General features: G+C 38.0%; 1 protein-coding gene and 1 pseudogene across 4 annotated transcripts in view; one reads left to right on the top strand and one right to left on the bottom strand.

Moving 5' to 3' along the window:
* The first annotated feature begins 2,726 nt into the window (after positions 1 to 2,726).
* Positions 2,727 to 23,024, top strand: part of TAMM41 (TAM41 mitochondrial translocator assembly and maintenance homolog) — a 45,229-nt gene continuing 24,931 nt past the window's right edge. For 2 of the 4 annotated variants that reach the window (XM_036219316.1, XM_016125410.2), the window contains exons 1-4: positions 2,727 to 3,062; positions 5,532 to 5,714; positions 8,110 to 8,202; positions 15,013 to 15,163. In XM_036219316.1, coding sequence (XP_036075209.1) covers positions 2,928 to 3,062; positions 5,532 to 5,714; positions 8,110 to 8,202; positions 15,013 to 15,163 — 562 coding nt within the window. In that variant the 5' untranslated portion in view covers positions 2,727 to 2,927. Of the gene's footprint in view, positions 3,063 to 5,531; positions 5,715 to 6,686; positions 6,795 to 8,109; positions 8,203 to 9,506; positions 9,597 to 15,012; positions 15,164 to 23,024 lie in introns of those variants that run through there. The other 2 variants (XM_016125411.2, XM_016125412.2) reach the window with 2 other exon arrangements.
* Positions 14,629 to 14,746, bottom strand: LOC118601922 (annotated as a pseudogene).

Here is a 23,024-nt window from a genome sequence, read left to right as displayed (position 1 = left end):
ATGTCCTTGATGGGGTAGTTAAAAAAAAAAAAGAAAGCAAATTGTAAACTAGTTGCTATTCCATGACTCCATTAAAAATGTTTTTAATGATAATATAGTCATAGAAAAACATCTGGAAGAATATGTACCAAAGATCATCAGTGGCTATCTCTGGGGGGTGGTAGTATTTACATTTTTATGAGCATGGATTACTTTTCCAAAGAGAGGGAGAAAAAACAACAATAAGGTTGAATTATTACCTAGAGGGAAGGAAGAAAAAAAAAGTGATATGGCTGGCAGAGATTTATTCACTGTCTTTGAGTAAAAGGTTTCAGTGTAATTGCACAGTGAATGCATTTCAGATTCTGGCAATTGGGCAAGGGTGACATTTAGTCAGAATGAACCAGAATGACTGTGCTCACATAGAGAGGCTGAGATTCACTCTGTCTCCCTCCTGCTGCCCTTATCCTGGTCTCGGCTGCTGCTACTGTTCTTTGTCCTTGGCTAATGGAGTAGAACCAGTTGATTTTCCACTTCTTTCTCTTGCCTCACAAGCTGCCTGTTTTAGCAGGCACTAAAACAAGTTGGTAAAGGGCTTGGCCTTTGGAATTCAGGAGCTGTGGGTTCAAATTCCCTAAACGTGTGACTTTGGGAAATTTACTTCTCCTTTTAGGCCTTCTGTGTCTTCATGTGAAAAATGATACTCAGAGAAGCTGCCTCATGGGGTCTTTTTGAATGATGAAAAGAGATAAGTATAGAAGGTGCTTGGAAATAGTAAAGAAACAAATATCACCTGTTGTTATTGTCACCATGTTCTATCAGTTCTTCCTTCGTAGAATCTCTCCCACCTAACTCCTGCCTGATAAACACCTACTCATCCTTGAAAGCCTGGCTCAAATACCATCACTGCGAAACCTCCTCTAGTCTCTCATGATGCGAGAGTCCAAAGGGGGACCCTGGCCTGGATCTCCTGTGACCAGGTTCTTTACGCCACCAGAAAGAATACAAGGACATGACAAACAGCAAACAGGAAAGTGCAAGTTTCATTAAAGCAAAAGTACACACTTAAGAGAAAAGTGTTGCTCTGAGCTGTCTGAATTATGGGCTTTTGTTTTCTTGGGGGTGGTGATGGAGACATACTTGCTGTATGGGTAATATAATGATGTTATGATTAGCCAAAGCTAAACAAAGGACAAGGGAAAGACTCCAAAGCCTAATTCTGGAGGGGAGGGTACAGCCCAAGGCCATCTATCGTGTCTCTGGGCCTTGGCTTGTTTCTCATGCCACCTGGAGGGGACAGAGTACTTCCCTAGGCCAACTAACCTGCCTTGGTCGCTAGCACACACAGAACTAATTAGCACGCCCTCATCGAAGGTCCTGCAGGGCACTGGATATCCAGCTTCATACTGTGCATTATATTCTGGGTTTGCTTGTCTGTCTCCTCTGTAGACCCTGGGCTCCTGCAAGACAGTGGCCCTGTTCTAGTCACTTCGAATCCTCAGCACTTATCTCAGTGCCAGGTCCAGGGTTTGAATTCAAATAATAATTTTTCAAATTGAATTAATCTCATTAATGCCTCTATCACTTCAGGCCAGCCTCTTTCGTTCATGGTGAAACTATGGTAACAGCGTCCTAACTCATCTTCCTGCCCCTTCTTTCCCCACCCCAGTCCAGGCTAACATTTGAGGCTGGCAGGTCTCTGCTTAAAACTCTTCAAGGACAGAGTAGAATCATAGGACATGGAGCCAAACCTGGTTTTTAGCTCTGTTATGCCCCAGGCAGTTCTGATCCTAAGCACATGGCTTTCTCTAAGACTTAACTTCTTCATCCCTAAAATAGAAGTGATAACCTCCTCCCACAGGGTAGCAGAGGAGACTCAATGAAAATTGCATGTGAAATACATTAATATTACCCAGATCTAGCTATTACTACCTCTGTTATTTGTGACAGGCAGTGTACGTAGGGAAGAAGGTAAGGGTATCTGAAAAGTCTCTGTCCTAGAAGTCAAATTACACCCTGAATGGCCCTGTGATCTTCAGCAAGTTTATCTCATTATACATAAAGAGCTGGGTTCTCACCTGGGGTCCCATTTCCTCCCAGGAAACATTTAATGTGCCCTTTTGTGAAACCAATCCCCAGAGTAAAGGGGCAGAAACTCTTTTTCATCCTTAAAATTAAATACAAATATCAGAGAATATTGGTGAGTCCTTTACCATTTATGGAGCGCTTTCATACCTATCATCAGACTTGAAAAGGGCTTTAATCGAATAATATCACAGCCAAATCTTAACAGTGATAATCTGTGGGTGGTGGAATTGGGCGTGATTGTAATTCTACTTGTGTTTTCCTAAACCTTGAAAATCTACATTTTGGAGCTGGATAGAGATGATGATAGCACAACATTGTGAATGTGCTAAATGCCACTGAAGTGTACAGAACATGTACAATTTTATGTTATGTGAATTTCGACTGATTAAAAATTTTTTCTCCAATACACATGCATGATTTTATAGTCATTTATTAAAACGCGGCTTGAGGCGAGAACAAAAACGGATTCTCAAGGCTCGAAAAAAGTTCAATTAGCTGACCCCCCACCCATATGTTGAGTCACAGTCCCTGGCCGCCAGCCTGCAGAACGCTCCTCCGACCACGAGGAGGTCTCAGCGAAGTCTTCACGTCCTACACTCGAGCGAGCGCCTTCTCTTGCGCCTTGGGAACCCGTATGCCTTTGAGAGGCGTGGCCGGAACTGGTGGTTCCCCGGTGTGACCGTCACCTTAGTCCTTGCCGGTCCCTTCAGTTCTCCCCCTCTGGCCCCAGCCTTCTCGTTTTCGGGCTGGTCCCGGACTTCTATGTCCCCACCTTTAACCATCTGCCCCGGTACCCATTCCCTGCCACGCTGTCCTCTGCCCTGCTCCGCCAGGGGTCCGTATCTCTGAGCCTCGACCCTATGGCGCTGCAGGCGCTGCAGAGCTCGGGAGTGGCCTTCCGCAAGATCCTGTCTCACTTTCCCGAGGAGCTGAGCCTGGCTTTCGCCTACGGCTCTGGGGTGTACCGCCAGGCGGGGCCCAGTTCAAACCAGAAGGTGAGCCCGGCCTGGGGCCAGCCCCACGCCGAGAATCGGCCTGTTTTCACGAGTTCCCTTTTGCCTACCATCTCTCCAGAGCCCTACAGCTAGCTGCCTATGTGCCCTGCGCACTCCACGTATCAACTAGCAAAATACAAACTGTTTGAACGTGTTAAGCTGAGATTTGAAGGGTAAATAGGAGTCTACTTTGGTTTGGAGCAGGAGATGCACTTATGCATAGGCAAAGTGGAAGAAAAGGAAAAAAAAAAAATATTTGCCAGGTACTAGTTCAGTGTTCCAAGCCTTGGCTGAAAGCTTCTAAGAAGCTCTAAAAAATACTCATGTTTGGGTTCCACCTGTGGAGAGTCTGTTTTAATTGGTCTGGGATGAGGTCTTGGCTTCAAGAGTTTCAAAACCTTCCTAGGTTGATTCTAATGGTTCACCAGGCATGAGAGTTACTGCCTATAGCTGTAGGAGAAAAAACAAAATCCCTCCTGACTTTAGGAAGCTGTGGGACAGTTGTAGGCCCAGCAGGAGCAACTGACGTTAACTGTGAGCAACATTTCGTGGGTGGCCAGTATATTACCCATGCTCTGGACATTTAACAAGAGTCTGTTTAGGACTAGGCATTGGTACTCTTCAAAGCTGGTTGAGCACAACAGCAGCGGGGGTACAGTTCTTGTAGTTTTGGTTTTTTCTGAAAATAAAGGGAAAATACAGTTTGCTTTCAAGGGGGAGACAAGATTCAAGATAGCAGAAGAGTGGCAGGCAAATACTTTTCAAATGAAGCTGTTATTAACTTCTGTCAAGGCTTTAGAGCTTTTGCTGAATTAACAAAAGGAACAAAAGTCTAGATAGAGGTGTTCTCTGTGTGTGCCACGTATGTTCTGAACTGGATTTCTACTTGCTTTAGTCCTTGCACAGCCTAACAGTTCACTGTCATCTTTAATAAACAGGAAATAGAAGTGTGCAGATTGCAGTAGGGCCTCCTGGATTTAGATACCCGGCTATAATGTCTGGCCATCTATACTGTTGCTTGGATTTGCTCTTTCCCACCTATACTAGTATTTAAGCATAATTTTCTTTAAGCTGATGTCTTGAAGTTATAGGTTATAAGTATTTAAGATTACAGATTATTATAGGCTAATTTTCTAATAGTTATAAATTTTTCAAAAATTTCGTCATAAATTTAAAAAAAAATGTCCACCCCAAATCTGATGTATCAACAGTGGTTTGCGAATCACATGGGAAACTCAGAGCAGGCCTTCACCTCCTGATTCTGTGGTCACTTCTGTATTTTTCCAGGAAAGTTTTCCTTTGAGCAGATGTGGAATTCCCTTTGAGAAAAGGTCCTTCCTTTTCCTTTACCATCATTCACTACAAGTTAACAAGTCTTATAGATTCCAATACCTAAATCTCTCTCAGATCAGTCCCTACTCCTTTGTGCCTTTTCTTTTCTCACCTGGAATGTTGAGGTTAGCCTCCTGTGTGGTTTCCTGGCCTTTATTCTTCCTTCATTGAGTTCTGTAGAAAAATTTCTTCACATTGAGTTCTGTAGAAAAATTTCTTCCTTTCTCTCTAATGTCACCTCCCATCAGTCCTTTGTCTGCATTCTGTTCCAGCCATATCAAACTAAACGCAGCACCCAGAACATGCCAGCTCCCATATTCACAGGAGTGTTTTCCTCTAACAGAACTCCTTCCCTTTCCCCACACATCTAATAACTTCCACCAAGCCCGCTTAATTCTTGCACATTCTTCAAAGCTGTGATTTATCAGATTCTTGAAGAATGTAATTTTATAGGAGAATTTCACCGACCTGTTCTGACACAATTTGAGTGACATTAATACAGTTTGCATTCCTCTGTCAAGTCCATTATGTGATAATTTGTTTATTCTCCCCAGTACACTACCCCAGGACCTATCAGAGCTCATTGTATGTTCTCTGTGAGTGGTTGGTGAATAAGTGAGAGTTAAAATAATATTTCTCTTTATGTAATAGTTTATAGAGCTTATCCATATGAGATTATTTCATCTGGAAGAAAAGTGGAGCATATTTAGCAACATTTAGATGAAAGGCAGTGTATTATAGTAGTTCAGCACACAGAATTTGGAAGCATACTTTGTCACTCACTAGCTTTGTGTTCTTGGGCAATGAACTTTGTGCCTTGTTTTCTTTTCCTATAAAATTGGGATAGTAACAGTACCTACCTTGTAGGATTGTTTTAAGGATAAAATGAGTAACTGGATATATCATAAAGTGTTTAGAAAAGTGCTGGCATGACAATACATATTAAATAAGCATTGCTGTTATTCTGTGTATTGATGAAAAAAAAAGTTCAGATTGGTTCCAGAGACTTGCTTAAATTTCTGATGACAACCTCAGGTCTTTTATTAATCAAAATGGCATAGAATATTAGAGCTTTCCATACTAGGCACCTTTCTAGGAATTAAAACTAAAATCCTTCTCTTTTTCTTCACCTCCCAGAATGCCATGCTGGACTTTGTATTCACGGTAGATGACCCTGTTGCATGGCATTCAAAGAATTTGAAGAAAAATTGGAACCATTACTCTTTCCTAAAAGTTTTGGGGGCCAAGGTTATCACCACTGTCCAGAATAACTATGGCGCTGGAGTTTACTACAATCCATTGATTATGTGCGATGGTAAGGTAAGTGATTTGGGGCCTTTGTCTTAACTTGGGTTGTTATTAACCTTTGTTATTAGAATACCAGCTAAATATATATGTTTTTGCAGTCAAGAAATGGTAAGCTTCTGCTAGATGAAGGTAGTCAAGTGTGATTGTCTTTATTTTTTGCATTTGGCCAAGTGATTCTCAATTTTTAGTGTTCATCAGAATCCCCTATAGTACCTCTTGGATACACATTCCTGAGCCCCACCCCAGAGTTTCTGATTCGGTAGGTCTGGGGTGGGGTTTGAAGATTTGCATTTTTTAAATTGAGGTATAATTATCATGTAACATTGTATTAATTTTAGGTGTATAACATAGATATATGTACATATTAAGAGATGATTACCATAATAAGTTAATATCCATGGCCACACATAGTTACAATATTTTTCTTGTGATGAGAACTTTTGATATTTACTTTCTTAGTAATGAGGATTGGCATTTCTAAGAAGCTTCCAAATGATGCCAATGCCACTGGTCTGGAAAACACACTTTGAGAACCAGTGGTTTGGTCAGTGGGAGTAATAGGCAGGCCTATAAAGATCAGGGTGAAAATTAATCTTATCTATACAGAGGGGTCGACACTCTCAAGAAGAATTTGGAAGTGAAGAGGATATCATAGGTAGTTGGGAGCACGTGGTGCCAAGTGGGAATCTCTTGGTACCAGCAAGTGGGTTCAATTTGGCGATGAGGTGTTAGAGAGCAGGTAAGATGCACAGATCCAGGTAGGATGAAGGGGTCCAGTCTCTAAGAGGGCTCTGAAGGACTAGGCAGGATCCCAAACTAAGAGGACCAAAGGGAACAAATCAGATGCCTCCTAGAGATAAACTGGGCTATGGATGACAAATGGGTTCCACTAGCTGTGCCAGCACTTCTCAGTGCTGCTGGTTGCTTAGAGCAGTCATGCTTGAATGTGCGGATGAATCACCTGAGGATCTTGTTGCAATGCAGATTATGATTCATTTGATCTGGAATGGAGTCTGAGATTCTGCATTTTTTACAAGCTCCCGGGCGATGCTGATTCTACTGATCAGTGAACCGCACTTTGAGAGGCAAGAGGTAGGAGTACTGACTTGAGAAGGATTTTGAAGACCTATCTGAACTTGGCAGGAGTGAGTGGTATGATTTATTGGTGATGCCTGCATGGCTTTTGGGCCCTGTATATATTTACCTTTCTGGTTAAGGTCCAGTCCTGCTCCACCTGTGCTTTACAGATGAGAAAAACCAAGGTTCAGAGAGAGAAAATGACTTCCATAAGGTCATGCAGCTAGTTAGTGACAGGCCTCTGACTTCCAGGTCAATGATATTTCTGTTACCTCCCAGCCATTACGTGCCTGCAGCAAGAAGGGCTTCTGCAATGCTGTGGCCAGAGTGGCAGGAAGAGGTTATTCGTTATACACAACCTTCCATGTCCACTTAGGTCATGCCAAACAGGTAGCTTTGTTCTTTCTCCTTAATTAATATTATACTGAGCCTATCTCTAATTAATAGTTTTAAAAAATATTACAAGCTTCAGTAACCAAATATTTGGGCATAATTATGCCTAATTGACTGCACTTTTTAATTAAAATTCTTTAGCTACTTTTTAGATATTTGCAGCCTGAGAGGGCTGTTGGGATACCGAAGTTCAGCAGAGTGAGTCCAAAGATATTTGTTGAAGTGAATGGTATTTTATAACAGCTACATTCAGGGTTTGTACAAATTGCTTTTGAATGAGCTTGACCATAATTCCATTTGTTTAGCACTGATAAAGAGGTTTTATATATGCATGTTGCTTTGTAATTATAAAAGTGTTTGAAATAGTTCATCATGAAAAGGAAATTCATCTCACCATGTAAAGAATGTCAGTAAAAACTTTTAATTAAAGTAAATGTCTTATACTTTGTGATGAAATAAACATTGGAAGCCCAGACTAAAATTCAGGGACTTAGTTTTGTCTCTGTTACTAATAGTGCCATTTTGTGCACATCATTAATTCTCTCTGAGCCTTAAGTTTCTTATTTCTTAAATGAGAGCCAGGAACTTTGTTATCATTTCTCAAATTGTCTGTGGTAAAGGACCAATTTTTTGTTTACAATCCATTGAGGACCAATACTAGATAGCCTCTAAGAACCATTAGGCCTTTAACATCACAAGAGTCTGCATTAAAATAGTCGTCACTTCACCTCATATATCTGAGGGGACAAATCAGTCTTGAAAACTAATTTTTTATAAAAATTTTTGGTGGAAATACGTGTTTTTTACAAAGTAGGCATTTTGAGTGGCTTTGGAAATCAAGGTACTACTCTGGGCAGAAATTTATTTTCTTATATTTTGCATTTACATAATCAACAATATGGTATTTTGTTCTTTCTCATGTCTGTTTCTTTTCCAGCTTATCAAATATGGAGTTATTAGCACTAGTATTTTGATTGACGATCTCCTCAATTGGAATAACTTGTATATTGCTGGACGACTCCAAAAACCGGTGAGTGTTTTATTGGCTGCCACAATTAGGGATATCTCTTCTCCCTGAACCTGATCTTACTTTGATCTTTGATTGCAAAGAGATGGAAGTCCAAGAAATAGAAATAAGTGTCAGACTCCTTTCACTGCCTACAGAATTTATTGCCATACCATGTCTAGATATTACTCACACTACTACTGCTCTCTCTAAAGATTCTTCAGTTGTCTAGATACTAGATAAATCAGACTCAGAGTCCATTTGGGCTGGGGAGGATGGCAGAAGCACCTAGTGCCCCAGTGGGGCCTCTGTCATCTCGACCTAGATCACCTTCTCTTCTAAAATTTAAGTGCCATGAGGCATTTTTTGTCCATTGATATATCCCAGCAGTACCTGGGACAATGCCTGGCACACTGTAAGCATTCAGCAAATACTTGTTGAATGAACCAGGTAGTCATTTTGAGGGGGATGGATTCTGATTTCCTTTATTATTATTCTCAGGCCAATGTTGAAATCCTGTCATGGTGTCCTTCATTTGGGATACTGCTAGAGGAGGCTGTAGAGGGCAGGTGTCTCCCTGTGCTTTAATAGAAACAGAAAACAAAAATGGAAAACAGTAGAGAGGACTTGAACTTTTGTCATGTATTTGCAAATATTATGTTTCTTCTTTTTTGCAGCTTTTACAGTCTATTTTCTGAGAAGGGGTCTTTTCATAGTTCAAGAACTATGCAAAATAGTCATAGTTACTAATCTCACAGCAAGGAAAAATTTTCTTTGTGCTGTCGGAGAGTCTCAGACTCCAAAAGAGGATACATAGATTTTTCTCAAATGTCTCGCATGAGGGTGACTGGGCCGCTCCCCCCTTTGTCAGTTATGGCAAAAAAATTAGAGATTTATTCAATCTTAGCTTATATTGTGGTATTATAAAAATTTCTATTGATACTTATAGGTGGTCAAGATTCTCTTGCCTTGTGTCTGGGCTTAAAATTTAATGGTGTAGCTCATTAAAACATCCAGAAACACTTGATCAGGGCACTAGTTACATGTATATATCCATATGTAAAAATTTGTCAAGCTCTTTCTGTTAGATTTGTATACTGTATGTAATTTTTACTTCAGTAAAAACTTTATTTTTTAAGTGCAGAAACAGGCTCACTGAAATAACTTCATATGTATGTAGATGAAATCCTTATTTCTAAACAGGATAACTAGTAAAGCTCATAATTGAGCAAATAAATGTCATTGAAAAATTTTAAATATTCATTTTCTTTCCAAGGTTTTTTTTTTTTTTTTTGGAATATGTAGCTTGATGAGAAGAGTAATGAACATGGAATGAGAAGCTTTGGGCCTTATTCATTCCTGCCACTCATTAGCTATATATATGAACTTGGGCAACTTGACATCTTTCTGAACTTCAGGTAATTTATCTATAGAATGGGGAAACAATATTTGCCCTGCCTACTTCATGAAGGTGTTGAAAAATGGAAGCAGAATGGTAATGCTGGAATGAACACAGGTGTTTTAGAATCAGACAGATCTAGGGCTTGGGTCCCAGCTCTGATACTCTCAGCTATGTGACTCTGTACCAGTGACTTGATCTTCCTGAGCCTTGGAACATCCTCATCTGTGGATAAGGCTGATGGAACGGACCTCAAAAGGCGTTCGAGAAATGCTGGATCTGAAATGCCTGGCACTTAATAGACACTTGGGAAATGCTCTTTCCCTTCTCTTTGTCATTGCCTTCCTCAGAGTTATTTTGAGATAAAATGAAATATTGAATACGAAAACGTATTATTCTGTGTACTCTGCTTTGACTATTTCAAAAGTTTTTTAAATAGTCTTTAGAAAACGAAATACCATGAAATCTCAGAATGTAAGCACAAGAAATGACCTCAGATTTCATCTCAATGTCATATATTCTGATAAAATAAAAACAGCAATTCAAGAAAAGTAGTAGCAGCTATACTCATACAAATTTGCATTTCTCAGGTAACTTGGAGAAGAAAATGTTATTGATAACAGTGACTATCCCTCAGGCTTATTAAACTTATAGACAAGAAAATTAGGCTATCTTAAAAATCATTTGAAAGTATTGACTATTACACATGCTAAAAAGAAAATAAAAAATGATAAATAGATAAATTAACTCTTCCACCCACTCTTGGACCGTTTCTCTCTAGTGGAAATCACTGGTAATCAGAATTCTCAGTGATAACTATCTTTAAATAAACTATTTTTACCTCTAGGTGGCAGCAAATATTAATCAAACGAACAAATCTGATGAAAGTGTTAGCATTTTGGACAAAAAATAATGAGTGAATGTCTTAATTGAAAGAATTGCGAGACTATGAGTGTGAATTCTTGGTTTTTGTGTGTTTTAAAAGAAAGAGTTACATTAAATTTTATTGTCTAAAGCTCTAAAAGTATCTTCCATATTGGAAATAGAATAGAATTTCTCAATCACTAGCAATTTTATCTTTAAAATATAAAGGGCTTGTGGGAACTCTCTGTACTCTCCATTTAATTTTGCTGTGAATCTAAAACTGTTCTAAAAATAAAGTTTATTAATCAAAAAAATATATAAAGGATAGACATTTCTGCAAAAAGTTAAGCGTAAATTAAATTTCTCTCATACTTTACCATTAGCTTACCTCTAATTGAGAAGATAACCCATATTTATTTTTAGTGCAGCCTTGAGTTTCTGAGTCATTTACCAACTCATTTTCCAAGTCATTTACCAAGTCATTTTTCATGAAATTTAAGTATTTAATAAAGGCTTGTGGCAAGTCCTTTTCAAGTCCAACTCAACCATTCAAAGTGAACAGTTCAGTGGTTTTTAGTATATTTTCAGTTTTGCAACCATCACCATATTGTAATTTTATTGATTTACTTTTTATGATTAGAAAAATCGCAGCGCTATGAAAGATCTCTGACCAGGAGTTGGAAAACCTGGCTTAAGTCAAAAGAACTTTAATATGAATAATAGTCATTTTCCTAATTTATTTAACATGTTTGGAATTTTGTATTTCATATTGTTTTTTAGTGTGTAGATAATTTGGCTTGAATTTTTAAAGTATTTGCATTGACATACAATGATATTTTGCCACCTTGTTAAGAAGATTTTAGTTTATTTTAATGTATTCATTGCAATATATTTGCTAATAATGTAGCTTTTAAAAAATAATAGCTTCATTGAGATATAATTCACATACTATACAATTCAACCATTTAAAGTGAACAGTTCAATGGTTTTTAGTATATGTTCAGTTTTGCAACCATCACCATATTGTAATTTTATTGGTTTACTTTTTATGATTAGAAAAATCGCAGCACTATGTAAGATCTCTGACCAGGAGTTGGAAAACCTGGCTTAATAGTCTCGGTCTGCTCAGTTGTGAGCAAATCTTTGTGCCTCTAGCCTTTGAAGTGCAAAGATTGAGCCATTCACTTACTTATTGACAACTAAGTTTCTTTTCTGTCTATGCGAAAGGAATAAAAAAATAACACCACATTGCTTGTCCTGGAAGAGCCCACAGTCCAACAGGTCAGTAATAAGGTTTCATCCAGCTCGAATGTTCAGTGTCTGTTCTAGGTCCTCAGGCAATGACCATTTAGAAAAATTAGACTTTCTGGTCATTTGGAATGGAAAACTTCTGCAGGAAGTGTCATTTGGTTAATGGTTGAGTATTTAAACACTAGGTAGGGCTATGTTCTTTGTGACCATAAAATTTCACTCTTTGCAATTCAAGTACTGTCTCTATGTGCCTGGGTTATAGAGGAGACCACACGTGACGTCTTTTTTTTCTTTTTTTCTTTTCTATCTTGAAAGGTACTCACAAATCTCTGAAGTTGGGCTTTTGAAAGTCCCTTCAAGCCTTGGCCCTTCCTCAGTAAAGATTTTCTCCTTGGCAGTAGTGCCAATGCTATCTATGCGGTTCAGGTCAGGGCATTCCCAGTAAGATACAAACAGCTATTCACAAATCTGAGGGCTTTCTTTTTATCCCAGGCCTCTCTGGCAGTGTCCCAAGAGTTCATTGGGCTTTTCACTCTAGACAACAAATAACAGTGCTGCTGAGACAAGTTCCTCGTTCACCTTACACTGGAGAACCAGATCAGCACAGTAGTATTGTCTTCTGAATTGACATTTTTTTCTTTGAGTAAGGATGCTTTTATTTACACTCTCTTAACCTTAAACAGCAAACAGACTGCTTTTTTACAATCTAAGTAGAACAACTTTCTTGGAGAACAAGTGATATTTCGTTGAATAGGAAAATTTCCCCAAATGTACTCTTTTCTTTGCATCTTTGATTTGTAGCATCTCCAAATAGCTTCTGTTTTCATGGAGTTTTAGTAAAATCTACCAAAAAAAGGAGGGGGGCAAGGAATTATTGAGCAGGACTTGGTGAATGATGATAAAGAAAAAGAATTTGGAAGTAAAGAGGCTTCACAGAGTTGTGGAAAGAGCTCTGGATGAATCAGGGACCAAAGTTCTCATTCAGTGTGCCACTACTTCTCAGAAAATCCTAATTGTCTGGGCCTGTTTCCCCATTAGTAAAATGGGGAGGTTATCTCCTAGATCAATGATTCTATTTGGAATACAAGGTTCGGGAAAGGTTTTCAAGGAGTAACTATGGAAGTTATTATAGGACCTTGACATTTGTTTTAATCATCTTTTGAGAAAAGAAAAATTAATCAGAGCAGATCCCTAAATGAATGTATGAGAATAATTCAAAATATTTAGAGCTGGATTTGCCAGGCATAGGGTGTTACCCATATTTTGCCATCGACTCATTATGCAACCTTGAGCTCATGCTACTGGGCTGCTCCTTGGTTTTACTTTCTGCAGATGATTGCAATAATGCTAAATCACCCAAGTGCTGAAAGGCTTAATTAAGGGCTATTAAGTCCTTGTAATTATAAGGGAGGAGGTAGTAGTAGTGAAAAAAGTGGCTTACCTACCATATGAGAGGTTTTTATGTTATAAATATTCCCTTAGATAAAAAGTAGAGACCAAAGTTAAGAGATAGAATTAGGTTCTTAAGCCTAATTTGTAAAATAGTTATGTTTTATAATATTGCCTTATATAATTTTTAAAAAAGAAACTATACTTTGATATATACATCATTCTCTTTCCTTGCTAATAAAATTTTATTAAAATTTTAATATGCAATTTCTTATAGTGTATGTGTCTTAATTTTGTCAGAAATTGTCCAACTTAAGCCCTTTTTTCTAGAATAGGAGGAAATTTGGTGACAGCACTGAATGGTTTAGAGATAGTGGATACATTTCAGATTTATGGAGTTATTAGGGAATTCTGGACCTTTGTTTAGAAAATTAGTCAGAAATGGCATGATGTTTTAAAAAGTGTAGGGCAGGAATGTAAATTGGCACAACTACTCCGAGAGCAATTTGGCAATTCTACTTCTAAGTATATTCCTTAAAACAGTGGTTCTCAAATTGTGGTCCCTGGACCAGCAGCATCAACATTGCCCGGGAACTTCTTAGAAATGTACAGTTTCAGGGCTTACCAAGGCTTACTGAACAGAAAAACTCAAGGGGATGGGTCTAGTAAGTAGTTTAACAAGCCCTCCAGGTGATTCTTGCTAAAGGTAAGAACCTCTGGCTTAGAGAAACTCTTACAGTTGCCCCAAGAAATACACATAAGAAAGCTCACTTCAGCTAAGGATTCATATGTAATATCTTATTTAGTCTCCCCAGCAACCATATGAGCTTGATTCTGTTATTAACCCTGCTTTACTGATAAGGAATCATGCCCATAGTCACAGAGCTAGTAAGAGAGCTTGGACTCAAATACATTCTCAACTATAGTGCAGTCATTAAAACTAAGAATCTCCAAACAGACTAGGGTAATTTTCATTTTTCATGAATTTGGAGAAAATCAAAGAGAGCAGCTTTGTTGTTTATTCAGGAGAAAAATTCTTTTTATTGATCAAGGCATTCACTAGTTATTAGGGATTTTACATTTATTATCTTATTTAATCTTTGTAACAATTCATTGATGCATGTCTATTCCCGTTTTATGGATAAGAAGTTAAGTAATTGCCCAAATTCACAAAGCTAGTAAATACCTGGACTTGAGCCATACTATACCCAAAACCCATGTTCTTTCTTTTGTAGCTAATTTTCATTCCCTTTTCCTTAGTCAAGTTCGAAATCAGTTCAAAATAGAGCATGAACTACTCAGGTTATCTATGTGTTACAGAAGAGATGAGTTCTATATAAAGTAAACTGCCTTTGTCCACCATTAAATTAAGTGAAGAATAATGAGATTATAAAACATTAAATTTCCAAAGGATATTTATTCCATTTCTACTGACTTCTTTATATTTATTATTTTATTATTTTATTTTTATTTTTTTTAGGTGAGGCAACCCTTGGTTGACCTCACAGATTGCAAAAACTTATCAGTTTACAATCCCTTATTTTTTCTGCCTACAGCACCTGGTCTTCATAGGTGGTCTCCCATCCAAGTACTAACCAGGCCTAACCCTGCTTAGCTTCAGAAACCCACAGGATCAGGCTTGTTCAGGGTGGCATGGCTATAGACTTTAACTTCTTTTTTAAAACCCATTGAGAGTTTTATTCACGTAACAGAAATACTTGTTTTCTTTCCTGTGTCATGATTTCTCTGATTTTGGCATAAAATGAGATTCTAGGATTGCATATTAGAATAATAATTATTTTGTGTCAACTGGCTTAATATTGCAAGATCTTCAGGACTAATTTGGGACAGTTTCATTAGGTGGATAAACCCATAGCTTGAGTAATATACTTCTGGAATTTTTCTTCTGAATGTTCTGCTTTTTATTTCAGGTGAAAATCATAGCAATGAATGAGAATGTCACTCTTAGGTCAGCCCTTGATAAAAATCTAAAGAGTGCTGTGACTGCTGCTTTTCTCATGCTCCCTGAAAGCTTTTCTGAAGAAGACCTCTTTATAGCGATTGCCGGACTCTCCTATTCAGGTTAGTAGGTTTGGTGCCCATGTTTTCTCCAAGAAGATTTGTTGTTTGAAGGCCATGCAAACACCCTACTCCTCACTCTATCTACACTGGAGCTGCAGCAACATTAGTTCAGAATCCCATTACTTCCTGTGTAGGTTACTGTGATTAATCTTACCTCCAAGTTCTATTCCTCTCCACATCTGTACACAGATTACCCCAGGGTAATCTTTTAGTTGTTGTTATTTTTACTTTGAAACAATTTGAAACTCAACAGAAGAGTTTCAATAATAATACAGAAAACCCATATACTGTCTCCCCAGATTTACCAATTGAACATTTCATTACATTTTAACATTTTACCACATTTGTTTTATCATTCTCTCCGTATCAATGGTGTTCAAACTTTGTGTGCATCAGAATCTCCTGGAGAGCTTGTTAAAATAGACTACTAGACCCACTCCCAGACAGCTGATTTTACTAGGTTTGGGGTGTGGCCCAAGAATTTGTATTTCTAGCAAGTTATCGGGTAATCCTAATGCTTCTTCAAGGATCCCACTGCTCTCTCTGTATATGTAAATACACTGTATTATGTATTTTTTTCTGAACTATTTGCGAATAGGTCACACTTATCATGTCCCCTTTAGTCCAGATACTTCAGTATGTGTTCTCAGAGAGCAAGGACATTCTCTTATATAGCCATAGTACAATTATCAAATTCAGGAAATTTAATAGTACTGATAAAAATTTTAAAGTACTGATACAGTACTTTTATCAAATTGACAATCCGTATTCCAAGTGTTGTCGCTTGTCCCAATTATGTCCTTTCTAGTATTTTTTTCCCCTCCAGTACATGATCCAGTCAAGAATCATACATTGTGTTGCAATGTCATGTCTCTTTTATCTTTTAATCTGGAATGCTTCCTCGGCCTTTCTTTTTCTGAAATGACATTCACATCTTTGAAGTCTACACACTAGTGATGTTTGTGCACTGATAAGCAGTGTTTTCTCCCTTCTAAGCAATCTATGGAGAGACATTTGAAGATCATATAAATATCCCGCTTCTTATCAAACTTTCCCTTCTAGGTTGAGTATCCATTGATGATTCTTGCTCAAACCCATCTTTTCTATGATGGTTATAAAGTGGTGACTTTCCACCTCCACCTCTTCCTCCACATTAAGGAAAAGCTTCCCCTCCCTCCCTCCCTTCCTTCCTTCCTTCCTTCCTTCCTTCCTTCCTTCCTTTACCTAAATATTGACTTCTTTCCCCCTCTACTTAAACAGTTATGTCCCTCAGAGATGTCAGAGGCTTCTTCAGAGGGCAAGAGGAAAGCTGAGAGGATAGAGCCCTGGCCCCTCACCCTAACTGTAACCAGAAGAATGTCACACTTACCTGTTTAACATGTTGAGGATCTATGTAAAATTTTGTTTACAAAAAGTAGTCAACTACTCAAAAAATAGTTTGAAAATCACTATCTTAAGTAAATATCCTCTTTCCCAGCTTTCAGTTATGAGTCAAAGAACCCTATGTTCAAAATATTACAAAAGCAGTTTGCCCCTTTGCTACATCCCTGTACAGATAAGATTTCATGGAAATGTAATGCTGAAAGAGACCTTAATAGTCCAATTCTTCAGCGTTTTTCCAAAATGTGTCTAGCATGACCACAACTATAATTACGACATGGGAGAAAGAAAATGAAATAACTCTATCTTTGGCTGCTTCCGCTTCACCTGGCAGCAACCCTGCCATTTAACAAAAGGTAGGGGAGCAAAGAGCGATATGACTGTGTGCCTAGGTGAATGGTCCTACACGCAGCATGTGGGGAAAGGAGTCACTTATGTTAGCATAATCCCCTCCTCGTGCTCCCTGTGAGAAAGATGGACCAGAAGCCTTTTATTGACTTGGTGGGAGAAAATGCAGAACTGTTATCTACTTTGCTCATACCATGACCACTCCTATATTTTTTTCCCCTATAATCAACATTAGCAAAGTATAAGGCCGCTTCTAGTTATCTATAAATTCTGAACATTAACTAAAGATGTTTACCAAATGACATAACTATTTTCACCTAATTGCAAACCTTAAGTTAGCATTCAAGCTGCTATCAGTCTTCAGCTGATTTTTGCTTTGCCTCCTGAAAGGACTGTGTTTCATACACCTGGTTTCTCCTTGGCTTTGAGACATATACAAGTTATTTAGTAAATATTTGCTGATTCATAACAGTATCATCTTCTGTTTTGCTCCCTTTAGAATATTTATTAAGAGCTGCTATATAGCAGGTAAGTGGGTGGGCAGGTGGGCAGATGGATGGACAGACAGACAAATAAGTAGATAATTTATTCCACCATTAATTTTTCACACGACAGCCCTATTTGTTTAACAAATATTTATCGTCTTTCTTATACTGTGCAAGGCCTTACCCCTAGTGAGCTGACACTAATGAACATGGCATGAGTGAAACATCTCATGGAGTTTATGTTCTTTTAGGGAGAAACAGACATTAAAGAAGCAATAAGGTAATTTCAGGTAGTGCTTAAATGCTATGAAGAGAAGAAAATAAATCAGAATGAGAGTAGGGCCGTCTTTAGTCTTTACAGTGGAGAGTCAGAGATGGCTCTCTGAGGTGGTGTCATCTGAGCTGAGATCTAAACTGATAAAGAGTAGCCCTGGGCTGTTGGGAAAAGAGCAATCAGAGAAAGGGAGTTGCTTCCCTAGAGCCAGGTTTCAAACCTTGCTGTATCTGACCCTGGCTTTCTCAGCCTCTGGTCCCTCTCATTTCAAATCTAGTATCTTGTTTTCTTGCCGTGATATTATTTATTGCTTAACCCAGATTTGGATCTGAGAATTTGGCCTAGTATCCTATATTACTCAGTTCAGTGAAGTTGGCTGCTTCTTACCGCAAAACTTAGGACACGATGCTTGGCAAATCCTCTCTGGAGGGAACTGGTTATAACTCTGTGTAGTCCATAGCTTATGAATGAGACATTTTCCAAAAAGTCTGCTATAAGTCAGTTGTTTAGAACTGGGACCATTTTCCCATTGAAATAACATTATACATGATGGTTGTTCCCAAGCCAGGACACAATATAATTAACAGTTACCTAGTCTGTAGAAAGATGGAATTAGATTAGAATAGTGAGAATACGGAAAGATCTAACCCCTGAAGGTAGATATCTTTCACAGCTATGAGACTTACCCCAGGAGATGTGTTGAAAGGAAGCTTTTTCTTCTGCCTTTACTAGGCTTTGGAGAACCCAGTGTCCTTGAACTAATAGGGTTCTATCCCTTTGGCAAATCATCCAAAACTCCTAAGCCCTCAGAATAGTCCAAACTTTACCCACCAATCTCATTTTTGCTTACTACTTAGATATTTATTTTCCACCTGTTTCTAGCTAAGCGATAATATGTTGGCTCCAACCTGAGAAGTTAAACATTTCTCCCAGGAAGGGGGCGCAGGAAAGACGGAAAACAGTGTTTCTCCATGTTAGTGGACAAGTTCCTGCTAGGAATTGCTGGTAGAGGCAAGACCTGTCAGTATTACTAGTAGTAATAATAGCCTTTTACATTTAATATAGTATTTAAGGATCATTTTGACTACCCTGGGGTCAATATTTATGGCATTATTGTTGTAAATGATGGTGAGAAAGGAGTAGGTGGAAGATGAGAGCCTGCAAAATTGTGGAGGAGAAAGCTTTCTAATCCTTCAGTTGTTCTTAGAAGTCAGTATTTAAGTGAATAGAAAAGGAAAATGAAAAACTTTAAAGATTCTCTCTGAACTTTCTTATGTAAGTACAAACTATTAAAATACCTAATTTTAGGTAATGATCCTGGTTTAATTTATCAAGTGAATCAGCATTTCATACCTTATAAAGAATTGAAGATACAATTTTTGCTAGTGTGAAGGAACTTCACACTAGTAAACACATGCAGTCATAGTGAGTCAGTGGTAGACTTCCAAAATAACACGTGTGAAAAAGGCAAGGGAGGTGTGAAAGAACATGGCTTGTTTAGGGAAGAAGGAGTACATTGGTATGACTAAAGTCCAAGACTTATGGCAAGAGAAAACAGCATTTATTACTGTGTATGAGGAATGACTCTCAATACTTTTGATCTAATAGCTTGTTCAATCCTCACAACAACCCTTTGATTTGGGTGCTGTATTATATTGCCTTATTTTACAGAAAACTGGGGCCCAAATCTCTCTAACGTCAGTTGTAAGGTAAGTTTGTAGGCAGTGAGCTGAAATTTTAGCCCACACTCTTAATCATTTAACTTCACTGCCTCTCTGGTATTTTGGAGAAGAGGTTAGACCTAGGCCAGGTTGGGCTGGACATTGAATACCAAAGTGAAAAATATTGGAATTTGATAAGCTATACACAACTAGAAGCCATAAAAAGGTTTCAAGCATTATAAGATGGTCTGAGATTTATTGTTGTGGAAAGATAATTTTGGCAGCACTGTGCAGGAGGAAAAAAGACTAAAAAGGTGAAAAGTTTTATTCAGCAAATAATTACAAGAGTTTCTTATGCCAAGAGCTCTTCTAAGCTGTGGAAGTGAAGGAAGCAAAACAAGGCAGGCATGGTCCCTGCCCTTGTGGGGCTTTCATTCCAGTTGAAAAGTCAGACAGCAAACAAGTGGCAGCACTAAAATAGGGGAAGAAGGTGAACATGGCTTACTTTAATGTAACCAGGGAAGGCCTCTCTAGGAGGTGACATTTGATCTGAGCACCAACAAATGAGGACTTGTGAGGAAAGCTCAGATGAGAGCTGTCTAGGCAGAGAGGAGCCTGCTGGGAGCATAGTTAGGGCTGTGTCTGTATTCGCTCGCCTTTGTAACCTCAGCCTCTGGAACACTGTGTAGCAGATAGTAGGTACACTACATATTTGTTGGACGGATGGACAAAGAGACCAATGAGTGTTAATGATGATGAGGGCTTGAACCAGAGCAGTGCCTCAGTGAAGTGAGAAACTTCATGTGAAAATAATCCGTGTTAAACCCTTAACTACTTAAATTAAGCATCCTATTTTGAACCTTGCTTTTTGTTTTGTTTTGTTGTTTTTAATGTAATATTACTTCATGGAAGATAGCGTTAAAGAAATGTTTAAAGCAGGTTCTCTGGAGTCAGACGCCTGGCTTCAATCTTAGTTGTACCCTTAATTAGCTTTCCACCTTTGGGCAAGTTTCTTATTTCCTTATGACTCAGTTTCTTTGTCTCTAAAGAAGGTTTTTATACAGAGTAAATTAAATTATACATATAAAGTGCTTAGCATAGTGCTGGCACATAATAAATGCTTATTAAATGTTAACCATTATTAATTTAGATATGTGTTTGCTTATATTAACACGGTCATTTTATATAATAGACAACAGAAAGGGAAAGACTGTGGTCAGACCTGAATTTGAGTACTAGCTTTCTAGAGGTGCTTAATTCTTTCTGAGCCCTAGTTTTCTTATTTGTAAAATGGAAATAACTTATTTGTAAAGTGAAAATAACTATCTCATAAAAAGTTTTTCAACGAAATAACATATAAAAGCCCCCAAGATCATACTGTATTGATAGTTGGTGCTCAGAAAATGATTGTTGTTATTTATCACTATTATTATGTGTTACTGCTGGCTACATAGGTTTTCCGTAGGTTGAGACACCATGTTTTGCTCAATCATTCAGTGATTGATGGACACTCAGGCTGGCTCAACTTATCATTGTTTTATTAATGACACTGCTACGAATCACTTTGGACAAATTACTTTGTCATGGGGAAAGGATCCAAGGGGTCACTTACTTCCTTGGACATGTTCTCTAAAGTGGAATTGTGTCAGTTATAAGAATTATAAAACTTATTACACGTTGACAAAATTAGCAGAATACTTAGATCAGGTGGACTCATTTGGCCCTTTATAGTCCTTAAGAATGAAAAACACTTCAAGCACTCTTGTGTAAGAGAGAGAATGGGTTTCTTTCAATGCCATATTGTCTAAACACAGGCTCAGCTACTTCTAGGAATAAAACAAAGCAGTGAAGAAGTTTAGTTGCCAGTTGAGTGATTCTTGGAGGAAAAAAATTGGAAATGGGTTCCAGCCCTCTAAAGTGTGAGTGAACATCCCCATTTCTGCATCCTGGTACAAGTCAGTAAAGAAACTTTTTCTCTGGAGTGAAAGCTATTAAAATTTATTCCATGAAATTCACACCATGTGAAACCTTGCAGACAGTATCATTTGACAGAATGACTTGTATATTGGGGATTGGCTGTTTCAGTAAGTTGGAAGCATATTTCTCTATGCTTGGCAAGCTTAAGCTTTTGCTGAAGTCTCAGTTGGAACTCTGTGTACTCATCAATAATTTCTGAGAATGCAACACTCACGAAGGAATATTGTCAATAATATCTAATATTCATGGATTACTTACTGTTTGTCAGATATTGTTCTGAGTGTTTTACATATGTTAATGTGTTCAATCCCTGAAACTTATAAACTAGCTACTATTATTGCTTTCATTCTACATTTGAGGATACCAAAGCCCCGAGAAGTTAAGTAGCTTGTCCTGAGTCATATATCTTGTAAGTGCCCAGCTAAGATTTGCACACTGGTGGTCTGGTTCTAGAACCCTCACTCTTAACTCTTCACTGTTCTACAAAGGGTTTGTCATGATGAGTATCATTCCTAGTTCATACCTGGTGCACTCTTTCCCCAGGGACCTGTGTAGCTTGCCTGTCATCTTTTTCTCCTTGTGTTTTCTTCATAGCATTTTCTATCATCTGAAATACTGTTTATTCGTTCGTAGATTCGTTTGTCGTTGGTGTATGTTCTACCACTAGAATGCAGAGGGCAGAAATTTTTGTCTTGTTTTGCTCACTGTACCCCAATGCTTAGAATACTAGGTACTCAGTAAATAAGGAATGAATGAATAAATAAATGAATAGTCGTGATATTGGTTCCTTCCTTAACCATTATTATAAACCTGATTCTTCCCCATCCCTCCCCATCCCCATCCATTTTGTGTTCTGTAAAGTATATAAAAGTGGTTCAAATTTACATCACTATTACATCAAATTTACGTCAGTTATTTATTCTATCTCATTCTCTTCCACATGTGCATTAGGGCAATAGGGTGTCTTCTGCAGCCATGGAGATATTTTAGAGGATGCATTTGAATGGCGTGTTAGACTACCTCCTAGAAACACTGCCTTAGTCATCTTTGTTTAAATAAGTATAATTTTGTCTACATGAAAAAGAATGAGGTTGGACCCCTAACTTGCACTGTCCACAAAATTAACTCAAAATGGATCATGGATGTAAGAACTAAAACTATAAAACTCTTAGAAGAGTGACTTTGTATTAGGCAGTAGTTTCTTAGATGTACACCAAAAGCACAAGTCAACAAAGGAAAAAATAGATACATAGGACTAAAAAAAATTAAAGTTTTATGCTGTAAACAATACCATCAAGAAAGTGAAAAGATGTCTACAGCCATACCACCCTGAATGCGCCCGATCTTGTCTGATCTCGGAAGAAAGTGAAAAGGCAACCAAAAAATGGGATAAAAGATTTACAAATCACGTATCTTATCCTAAGGGACTAGTATCCAGGATATATAAAGATTCTTAGAATGCAATAAAAAGACAACTCGGTATAGAAATAGGTAAAGGATTTAATAAACATTTTTTCAAAGAGTATGCAAATAACAAACAAGCACATGAAAAGATGCTCAGCATCGTTAGTCATTAGAAAAATGCCAATCAAAACCACAGAGGCACCACTTCACACCCACTATAATGGCTATGCTCATAAAGACAAATGAGAACAAGCGTTGATAAGGATCTAGAGAAGTTGAAACTCTCATACATTGCTGGTGGGATTGTAAAATGGTACAGCTGCTTTGGAGAA

The sequence above is a fragment of the Rousettus aegyptiacus genome, unplaced genomic scaffold (assembly GCF_014176215.1).
Source record: "Rousettus aegyptiacus isolate mRouAeg1 unplaced genomic scaffold, mRouAeg1.p scaffold_m13_p_4, whole genome shotgun sequence".
Lineage (NCBI taxonomy): Eukaryota > Metazoa > Chordata > Mammalia > Chiroptera > Pteropodidae > Rousettus > Rousettus aegyptiacus.
This window is presented reverse-complemented; position numbering and strand designations above follow the sequence as displayed.